The 11,363-nt window shown below is 42.9% G+C and overlaps 1 protein-coding gene across 1 annotated transcript in view; it reads left to right on the forward strand.

Annotated features, from left to right (window-relative positions):
- The first annotated feature begins 401 nt into the window (after positions 1–401).
- Positions 402–11,363, forward strand: part of LOC109932838 (UDP-N-acetyl-alpha-D-galactosamine:polypeptide N-acetylgalactosaminyltransferase 12) — a 71,802-nt gene continuing 60,840 nt past the window's right edge. The window contains exon 1 of the mRNA XM_048608307.1: positions 402–990. Within this exon, the coding sequence (XP_048464264.1) occupies positions 402–990 (589 nt within the window). The remainder of the gene's footprint in view (positions 991–11,363) is intronic.

An 11,363-nucleotide genomic window follows, 5' to 3' on the forward strand; every position in this document is an offset into this window, starting at 1 on the left:
TAAGTGGTGTTTTACTGTATTACAGTTAAAAATTTAACTGGCCTGCTTCTTTTCCTTCCCTTTCCCAGGCAACAAGAACAGACATTTAAGACAGTCTCAGAGGAGCTTGTGAAGAAGAAGAATAGAAGAATATCCTTTATTGTCACGTATACTCATGTACAGAGTACATGCACAGAGTGAAAAGTCTGCAATGTCACCTGTTATGGCACCATCTTAGGTACAAAGTACCTAGTTACAAATCTTATTGACAAAAAGAGGAATAAAAAAGAAAATTGCTTTACTTGACAGTGACTCATAGGATAAGTTAGAAATATGACATAGTTAAAAGGATAGGCATTACAGTCAGATAAACATATTAGAAATAAACGTTACATTGCAGTAGCTCAAACAGAGGCTTCCACATGTGGCCTAACCACCCGCGCCACACTCCTGTCAGACAACTGTCTCCACTCTGCTCCAAGCCTCCAGTCCGCTCCGTGCCGGCTCTCAGTGGCTCCCTGCGCCAGTCTCCACTGTGGGACTGCTTCCCTGTGCTGACCTCCTCTCTGGGACTGCCACCTCACTCCACCCTCCACTCCACCCTCCGCTCCGGGACACACTTCCCCCACACCGGCTTCCGCTCCGGGACCTGCTTCCCCTCCACCGGCTTCCGCTCTGGGACTCACTTCCCCAACACCGGCTTCCAGTCCGGGACTCCCTTCCCCAACACCGGCTTCCGTTCCGGGACTCCCGTCCCCCACACCGGTCTCTGCTCCGGGACACACTTCCCCCACACCGGTCTCTGCTCCGGGACTCCCGTCCCCCACACCGGTCTCTGCTCCGGGACACACTTCCCCCACACCGGTCTCTGCTCCGGGACTCCCTTTCCCCACACCGGTCTCTGCTCCGGGACACACTTCCCCCACACCAGTCTCCGCTCTGGGACCAGCTTTCTTGTGGGTTCACCTCCAGGACTTGCCAGCAGCGGCCTCTGGCCAGCATTCCCTCCGGGTAAGCCAAAGTTGAAAAAAATGCAGGAAAGTTAACAAAAAGTTAGAGAAGAGAAGAAAACGAATGGGCGCAGCAGAGGATCTCTGGCTGGAGTTTCTCACTCAGCTGCCATCTTAAATACAGTGGAGAATTAGTCTGTCTATTTAATTTTAGACGTCCAGCAGATTAAAAAGACTTGAGTATAATTTGAAAAGAAGTAGGTTCGAAAAAGATTAGAAATAACAACCTCCCAAATGTGGAGGTCAGTTTTTGCTGTATTTTAGCTTGTGAATGTGTAGAGAGAAGTTGCCTTTGATTTCTTAAAGATCAAAGTGGACAAATGAAACAGATCATTTGCTACAAATGCTCAAATAGCAGGTGCATGAATACATGGACACACACTTTTCTCTGATCATGAATTTTTTTAACGTTTCTGCTCTCTGTTCAATCCAGGGACTCGGGCTCTTGTGCATTGCTTTCCCCTTCACCCTCAGAGCTTTCAGTCATGAGGTTCCCTCTCTGAAGCTCCTCCTACAAGCTTTTCTTTCTCTCTGCCAATAAGCACGGTAATAAAATCTATCCATCTGACTGCTTTATAGCTGCCTCTCCCAATCTGGATAAAAACATTTTCCATCTTATAGGTTCGATTATATGTAAGTTAAAGTCCTTGTTAATGGTGCATTTTACCTTCAATTTTGACATTTTAGGTCTAATTAAGTTCAAATGTGCCGTTTTTCAAATAAAGACAGATGCGTTTATTGATTATACTGAATAGCAAACTTAAAACATAATATTTCCTGAATTTCTACTGGGAATTTTTCCAATAAACCACATTTAGGGTTAGAATGGGCCATTTGTGCTGCTACTACTTGGAATTCAGTTGGAGTTAAGGCAGGAGATTAAGAGAATGCCTGAGGAAATTCAGAATCATTTATATTAAATAAATATGAGACACAACTTTCTTAATAACATGGCCTAAGCTAAAATGAGATTCTGAATTTTCATCCATGATCGACATATTGTGATGTATTTGGTTTAGGAAGCAGACAGGCCAACTACAATAAATTGGCAGTTGACCAAGCTGTTTAAATAACTATTACATTCATAGATGCCAATTATGCTCCTGTTATTGCTTTTATACAGCTTAAATAGATAATTCTGTATTAAAGATGTATGACAATTGATTGTAATGAGTTGCAGAGATCCTAAATTTGCCAATTTTGCTGGGAGGTTGAATCTTTTGATGTTTTCACCATATGACCTTTGATCATGTGACACTATATCAAATTAGGTTAGATCACAAGACATCTAATCACATGATGTCTAAAAATGTTATTAAGATTTTCATATAAGTCTTGGGACCCGACAGTTCAGAATCTTCATTCATGATTTCACAGCAGCGGCTGTTCCATCAAGCAGGAGCCCACTCTGAACAGTGATGTCCACGTCCATGAATACATGATGAAAAAAGAAACTCACAGGATATTGTAAACTTCCCATCAAAACACGTAGGAATTTGACATAACTGATTAAGAATTCATTGACGGTAAGGAAGATCCAGTCTTTTATACAGCATTTCATCAAACTCTCAGGATCTCATGAAGTACTTTTGTGAAAAGAATAATTTTTTGAAGTGTGATAATTGTTGGAAGTGGACCCATTGGTCCAACTCGTCCATGCCAACCAGATATCTTAAACTGATCTAGTCCCATTGGCCAGCATTTGGCCCATATCCTGCTAAATCCTTCCTAATCATGTACCCATCCAGATGCCTTTTAAATGTTGTAACTGTACCTGCCTCCACCACTTCCTGTGGAAGCTCATTCCATACACACACCGCCCTCTGCGTGAAAAAAGTCGCCCCTTAGGTCCCTTTTAAATCTTTCCCCTCTCACCTTAAACCTATGACCTCTAGTTTTGGACTCCCGTACCCTGGGGAAAAGACTTTGGCTATTCACCCTATTCATGCCCCTTATGATTTTATAAACCTCTATAAGATCACTCATCACCCTTCTAGCCTTCAGGCAAAATAGCCCTGCCTATTCAGCCTCTCCCTATAGCTCAAACCCTCCAACCCTAACAACATCCTTGTAAATCTTTTCTGAACCATTTCAAGTTTCACAACATCCTTACTATAGCAGGGAGACCAGAATTGCATATAGTATTACAAAAGTGGCCTAACCAATGACATCTCAACTCCTTTACTCAAAGCATCGACCAATGAAGGCAAGCGTGCCAAATGCCTTCTTCACCATCCTGTCTACCTGCGACTCCACTTTCAAGGAAGTAGGTATCTGCACCCCTAGTTAGACAGCAGTCCCCAGGACCCTACCATTGATTGTATAATTCCTGCTTTGATTATTCCTTACCAAAATGCAACACCTCACGTTTATGTAAATTAAACTCCATCTGCCACTCCTTGACCCATTGGCCCATCTGATTAAGGTCAGATGTACTCTGAGGTAACCTTCTTCACTGTCCACTACACCTCCAATTTTGGTATCATCTGCAAACTTAGTAACTATACTTCATATATCATGGCAGCCAATTTGAGCATGGCAAACCCCCATAGTTGAAATAGCAATTTTGAAGTAATCTATTCTTGTGAGTGAAGGTTAATCAGTTTTGTTGAACAGAATTTGATACAGTGCATGGTAAACAAAGACATTTACCCTGGCTGCCTACATACCCAAGCTCCAGATCCATGTGATCTGATGTCACTATGATTTAGTTCCTTTCACATATGCTCAGTATCCTTCCCCTTTCTCAATATTTCACCTGCATCCCTTCTAGTTATTTAATGGTATCCCTTTTTAACCGTTAAACACAGAAACATAGAAACTAGGAGCAAGAATAGACCATTCAGCTCTTCATGCCTACTTGGCCATTCAATGTGAACATGGCTGATCCTCTATCACAATGGCATGTTCCTGCTTTCTCCTCTTTTGACCCGGAACATTTAATACTCTTACTCCATTCTCCACTCTCTGTCCATCTCACTACCCATCCAAACAAATCTCATGTGATTGAGGAACTAATCTCCAACAATATTCTTGGTTCTTTTAGAGAACATGTCAGACATCTGTGCTCTCTGGTCATTTCATTGTGTAGCTCACATGCTGGTGGAGTGAAACGACAGCTTTGAATGATGGCTGGCCTTTGGACTGTGACCCATATGGAGACTTGAAAGTAGCAGCAGTGAAGATGAATCAAGTAAAAGCTGATGCATATGAGAAGGGTCTGGGACTTGGATGATCATTGAGGTGAAAGATGCAAAAGTGGAATTCCCACCTTCCTTTCCATCTGATTTGTTCTTGGATGTAGGGATGAATGTAATAGACACAAAGAAGAATGTAAGACATTCTAAGAAAACTGCTGGAGGGAAAGACGTGAAGACTTCTCCACTAATTCGAGGCCAGGAGTTTTTCTTTCCGTTGCTGTGATGTGAGGCTGCTGAAGTACAAACAAGGACATCTCAGGGACTCCGTGAGAAGGTCAGACTGTACCATAATAGACAACAGAATATACTGCCAAAGTAGGGCCATTTGGAAACTCTCGTATGATACTCCAATTCTTAACCCATCTTGGAAGGATAACTTCCTTCTACAGGTGACCTTTGTGTTTGTTTCCTAGCTTTTTGATAGGTTTCTCTCACAGTCTATAGCTGCCATCTATGCATACACGTTGAATATTAATAGGACACTGTTTGGGCTTAAGGACCTCTTTTTGTCTGGATAATGTCTTATTGGCTATTTGATGTTATTGCACTTCTTTATGGGCCTTTGTTGAAGATTGCAGATTTTCCATAATATATCAAACTTACATTGATGTTCTCTGAGTGTGGTTGCAAAGATTGTTGCATAAATTAATTCCTACCTATGTAAGTGTGAGACCCTCTGCCCTTCCAGAAGCTTCTTCGGTCTTGAATTTGGTTTGAAGCTCTGAGATCTCTTCCTCGGGTGGTTGAAGAGCACTTTCTAACTCCTTTGACCAAGATAGGAGTGGTGAACTGGTTTATTTCCCTCTCCATCACTATTACAAATTTTTTTGACTTTAAGAAGGGAGTTGATGTATCAGACTATATAAAATCTAGAATTGAATTATCCAAAGATTGTCCAAATGTTGAACTGTAGCAGAATTCACTTTGTACACATATGCTTGGCATTGAGATGTATTTTTGGATCAGACATGGCTGGTTGAATTCACTTTTCTGCTGTCTGTGGTTCAAATTTAAAATTCTCTTTTTTATGAACCCTCCACTGTTTTCCATTAGGTTTACAACTCAAACTTTGATGGGAAGAGTTTCAGAGCGAAAGTCATGGAATTATAGAGTCATAGTGGTCTAAGCATGGAAGAAAGATCCTTCAGCGCATTGGGTCTGCACTGGACAGAAACAGGTACCTGACTAGTCAAATCCCACTTTCCAACAGTGTGCCATCAGCCCTGCGTACCATGGCATCACAAGTATACATCTAAATGCTACTTTAATGTTCTGAACACTTCTACCTCTACCACCCTACAGGAAATGAGCTCTAGTTTTCCATCACCCTCGCCTGAAAAAACATTTTTCTTCACATCTCCTCTAAACTTCTTATCCCTTACTATAAACCTATTTCTGTGGTCATTGATCCTTCCACCCTGGGGAAATGTTCCTTCCTGTCTACCCTAGCTATGCCTCTTATAGTTTTACATATCTCAATCTTATCCAATCCTCAATCTCCCCCACTCCAAGGAAAATAATCCCAGTCTATCCAATTTCTCTTCATGACTAAAACTCTCTAGCCCAGGCAATCTTCCAGGGAAAAAAGGGGGAAAAAAAATGTTGCTGTTGGGGCAGGCTGTCTCTCTGACACTGTTCAAATCCATTTGCAATACTGGATTTGTTTCACTTATTTTTTGTTTTATTTATTATTGTTGCATGTACCGAGATCCAGTGAGAAGTATTGTTTTGCATGTTAACCAGACAAATCATACCTTATATAAGTACTTCAGGGTACTAGAACAAAATGCAGAATATAGTGTTACACCTACAGAGAAGGTGTAGAGAAAGATCAACGCTAATATATGAGAGGCCTGACCATAATTCTGATAGCAGCAGAGAAGAAGCTGTGCTTCAATCTGTTGGTACGAGTTCTCAAACTTTTGTATCTACTGCCTGGTGGAACTGAGGTGGCACCGATATTCTGGGTCATGTGCCATCCCTCTAATATCATAGATCCAGTGACTCCAGTTATGCAGCTTGTGTTCTTTGCCTGTGTAATACTTTCCTTTGCATACAATCACAATTGCTTTGCAATGTGTTCTTTCCAAAATGTCTAAGTTTTCGATATACTGTGCATTATATTCTAATTTAACCTTTCTGATAACACATCATCATACACCTTACAATACTTGACATCTCAGATTCTGCAGCCACTTTACCGGCTGTAGAGATTTCTACAGCTTTACTTGTTTTCGTTATTGATTGAACTAGTGAAAGGTTACTTTCTTGCTTCACAGCAGTGAAAGCTGTCTGCTCTGGGAGAAATTTACTCATCTAATTGCTGTTGCTGTTGCTGCTCCTCCTGGGCAAGATTTATGATGTAAGTAGATAACTTTATTACTTCTTAATCTTCTTCAAGAAGGGATCTTTTGTCATTGAAAGAGACAGTTGTGCTTTAAGGAACAGTGTCCTCTGAAGCATAAGTACTGGAAGGTCTAAAGTATTGAATTTAAGTAGATGAATGACTCGTGTGCTTGTTTCCTTCTCTGTATCTATGTTTTGAACAAACAGACCACGGGACAGAATGCCCATTTGGTGGCTGGCTGTTACCTTCTATGGGTCCTCCTTTCTCTCCAGTTTCCAGTTTCTATTTTGACAGAAATGGAGGGTCAGTCCTACCTTTCTGTAATGTTTGAAATGAAATGTCTTCGGCATTTGTTATAAGACAAATATCGAAAGTTATACAGCAGCTGAATTAAATAGGAAATTGTAATAATTAGGAATTACACACAAGGGCTCCACAAGATCATTTCCACTGTAGCAAAGTGTAACGTGCATCTGGTCCCTTCCTCTTCAATTCCCAAACTCCAAAGTCTGATGGAGGATGGTGTAAGGATTGCTGGCCTCAACCATGGCGCATCATCTAAAAGGACGATATATTTTCTCAAGTATCTGCAAATCAATGCTTTTTTTTCTGACATTTACTTTAATATTTGCATGACAAAAATTCTATACCATCAAGGCAGACAACTTATTGCTGGAGACCAGTCATGTCTCACAGGAAGTGTTCATCCTACCCCTTTGAGTCTCCTACTACTGGGCCAGCTGTAGACTCTGGTGCTTTGTGTTTAATTTTCTGTGCTGCCACTGCAACGTTCCTGTGATCTTTCTCTCTGCATCCATGAATGTCTACAAAACTGGTGCGCATGAGGTTCTATCAATGCTGTTCCTTCATAGTTTGAAATATGCGCAATTCCTTTGTGCGCTTGCCATCAGTGTATATTTCGAATGTTTGCTTCTTCCCTATCTCTGTAAGTACTTTTGTTCCTGTCATACTTTATTTACTGTGGCCAACTGATTGCATTTTTTTGTGAACTGCACACTCTGCCATGAGCCTTCTGCCATGCTTTATTCGGCTTCTACAAAGACTTTCCCCTACCATGGTTCAGTACCTAGGTGTTTTCTTTAGTCACTTGTGGGACGTAGTCATCACTGGCTGGCCAGCATTTATTGCCCGTCCCTAGTTGCCCTTGAGAAGGTGACGGTGAGCTGCCTTCTTGAACCGCTGCAGTCCACCTGCTGTGCGTTGACCCACAATCTCCTTAAGGAGGGATTTCCAGGATTTTGACCCAGCAGCAGTGATGGAACAGTAATATATTTTCAGTCAAGATGGTGAGTAGCTTGGAGGGGAGCTTGAAGGTGGTGGTGTTCCCATGTATCTGCTGCCCTTGTCTTTCTAGATGGCAGTGGTCATGGGTTTGAAAGGTGCTGTCTGAGGATCTTTGGTGAATTTCTGCAGTGCATCTTGTAGATGATACACACTTCTGCTACTGAGCATCAGTGGTGGAGGGAGTGGATGCTTGTGGATGAAGTGCCAATCAAGCGGGCTGCTTTGTCTTGGATGGTGTCAAGCTTCTTGAGTGTTGTTGGAGCTGCACTCATCCAGGCAAGTGGGGAATATTCCATCATACTCCTGACTTGTGCCTTGTAGATGGTGGACAGTCTCTGGGGAATCAGGAAGTAAGTCACTTGCCACAGTATTCTATCTTCTGACCTGCTCTAGTAGCCATTGTGTTTATATGGCAAGTCCTGTTGAGTTTCTGGTCAATGGCAACTCCAAGGATGTTGATAGTGGTGGATTCCGTGATGGTAATACCATTGAATGTTAAGGGGCAGTGGTTAGATCGTGTCTTGTTGGAGAAGGTCATTGCTTGGCACTTGTGTAGCACGGATGTTACTTGCCATCTGTCAGCCTGGATATTGTCCAGACCTTGTTGCATTTGAACATGAACTTCTTCAGTATCTGAAGAGTTGCAAATGGTGCAATCATCGGCGAACATCCCCACTTCTGACCTTATGATGGAGGGAAGGTCATTGATGAAGCAGCTGAAGATGTTTGGGCTGAGGACACTACCCTGAGGAATTCCTGCAGGGATGTCCTGGAGCTGAGATGACTGGCCTCCAACAACCACGTCCATCTTCCTATGTGCCAGGCATGACTCCAAACACCGGAGAATTTGCACTCTGATAACCATTGATTCCAGTTTGGCTTGGGATTTTTGATGTCACACTCAGTTGAAAGCAGCCTTGATGTCAAGGGCTGTCACTTTCACCTCACCTCTGGAATTCAGCTCTTTTGTCTATGTTTGAACCAAGGCTGTTATGAGGTCAGGAGCTGAGTGGCTCTGGCAGAACCCAAACTGGGCGTCACCGAGCAGGTTATTGCTGAGCAGGTGTTGCTTGATAGCACTGTTGATGACACCTTCCATCACTTTACTGATGACAGATGGGGCGGTAAATGGCTGGTTTGGATTTGTCCTGCTTTTGGTGTAAAGGACATACCTGGGCAATTTTCCACATTATCAGGTAGATACCAGTGTTATAACTGTACTGGTAGAGCTTGGTCAGGGGAGCAGTAAGTTCTGGAGCACATGTCTTTAGAACTTTTACCAGAATATTGTCAGGACCCATAGTTTTTGAAGTATCCAGTGTCTCCAACTATATCTTGATAGCACGTGCAATGAATCAAATTGGCTGAAGACTTGTATCTGTAATGTTGGGGACCACCGGAGGAGGCTGAAATGGATCACCCACTTGGCACTTCTTGCTAAAGATTGCTGCAAATGCTTCAGCTTTAAGACTTGGTCCCAGAGGCAAGTTCCCAGCAATTCCACAGTGTTTGTCTAGCTATTGGGAATTTGAAAGGTGAAAACAAATCACTTTCGAGGAGTGGGCCAACTCTATAAAAATACCATGCACCTATAATATGTGTGTCTGAATATGCAAACTAGAAGCAGGAGTAGACCATTTGGCTCCTTAAGCTTGCTTCACCATTCAATAAGATCATGGCTGATCTGTCTGTGTTTCGAATTCCATATTCCCATCTGACCCCAAGTAACCTTTGATTACTTTGCCTGACAGTAATCTATCTCACTCTGCTCGGAAAGTATTCACAGACCCCACCTCCACTGCCTTCTGATGCACAGAGTTCCAAAGTTTCACAACCTCTGACACCAACAAAAACTCCTCATCTTGGTCCTAAAAAAGGTAAATCCTAATTTTAAACAAATGTAGCTATTGGTTTTGGTGGTGCTGGTTGTGGAAAGAACTTTACTCTCCTTTTTAAAATCATACTATGGTTTTTTAAAATTTTTATCTGAATGGACAGACAAAATATTGGCAGCAGCAATAAAGCAGCACTTCCTCTGTACTGCACTAAAGTGTCAGCTGAGATTATGAACTGAATTTCTGGATTGAAGCATAACTCCAGGACCTTTCTGACTCAGGCAGAAGCCTTGCCAAATGAGCCTAGGTGCCAATAATCATTACAGTGGTAACATTTGAGTGAGTTACTTATTGATTTGCTTTAATGCAACATTAAATAGTCTGGCAGTAGTATTTCTACAGCTCATCAAATTATGGAGAAGGTCCACAAATGCTTGAGAATACCTATTATATATTGGACAGAAACTTGACAAAACTATTTGGTGAGGGGGCAGTGAGACAATTTCCAGCCACTTTATCTGTTAACAATGAAAATGCCAAGGATGGGATGATTTACATAATGAGGTGAGACCTGCAGAACACAAATGATAACTCCACAGCAGTGGCAAATCTCAGAATAGATCAAACCCTGCATGAAGTGGCAGAAAAAGTGCAGTGAGATGAATTCTACGCAGAGGCTTATGTTCACAAACCTCCTATCTCTGGAGAGAAATGTTAGCCTAAACAAGGCCAACCTGCAATGGGGCAGCACTGTGGCTCAGTGGTTAGCACTGCTGCCTCATGATGCCAGGGACACAGGTTCGATTCCACCCTTGGGTGACTGTCTGTGTGTAGTTTGCACCTTCTCTTTGTGTCTGTGTGGGTTTCCTCTGGGTGTTCTGGTTTCCTCCTACAGTCCAAAGATGTGCAAGTTAGGGGGTAGATTGGCCATGCTAAATTACCCATAGTGTTCAGGGATGTGTAGGTTAAGTACATTGGCTGTGGAGGATTGCAGGGATGGGGTAGGAGAATGGGTCTGGGTGGGATGCTCTTCCAAGGGTCAGTATTGAGTTGTTGGGCTGAATAGCCTGTTTCCACACTGTAGGGATTCAGATTCTAATTCTAATTGAAGCTCTGAACAGCTTGAAGTATGTGAAGGTTGAACATTTAGCTTTCAGTGGGACACGTCCAGTCAGCGATGGCTGCCGATCAAATGGAATGGGGTAATGCTAATTTTAATACATATCTTTATATTTAATCAGAGATAGTAGGAACTGCAGATGCTGGAGAATCCGAGACAACAAGGTGCAGGGCCGGATGAACACAGCAGGCCAAGCAGCAGCATAGGAGCAGAGAGGCTGACGTTTCGGGCCTAGACCCTTCATCAGAAAAGGGGGAGGGGAAGGGGGTTGTGAAATAAATAGGGAGAGAGTGGGAGGCGGATAGAAGAGGGATAGAGGAGAGGATAGGTGGAGAGGAAACAAACAGGTCGAAGAGGCGGGGATGGAGCCAGTAAAGGTGAGTGTAGGTAGGGAGTTAGGAAGGGGATAGGTCAGTCCAGGGAGGACGGACAGGTCAAGGGGGCGGGATGAGGTTGGTCGGTAGGAGATGGAGGTGCAGCTTGAGGTGGGAGGAGGGGATAGGTGGGAGGAAGAACAGGTTAGGGAGGCAGGGACGAGCTGGACTGGTTTTGGGATGCGGTGGGGGG

This window comes from Rhincodon typus, chromosome 2, assembly GCF_021869965.1.
Source record: "Rhincodon typus isolate 14 chromosome 2, sRhiTyp1.1, whole genome shotgun sequence".
In the NCBI taxonomy this organism is placed as follows: Eukaryota; Metazoa; Chordata; class Chondrichthyes; order Orectolobiformes; family Rhincodontidae; genus Rhincodon; species Rhincodon typus.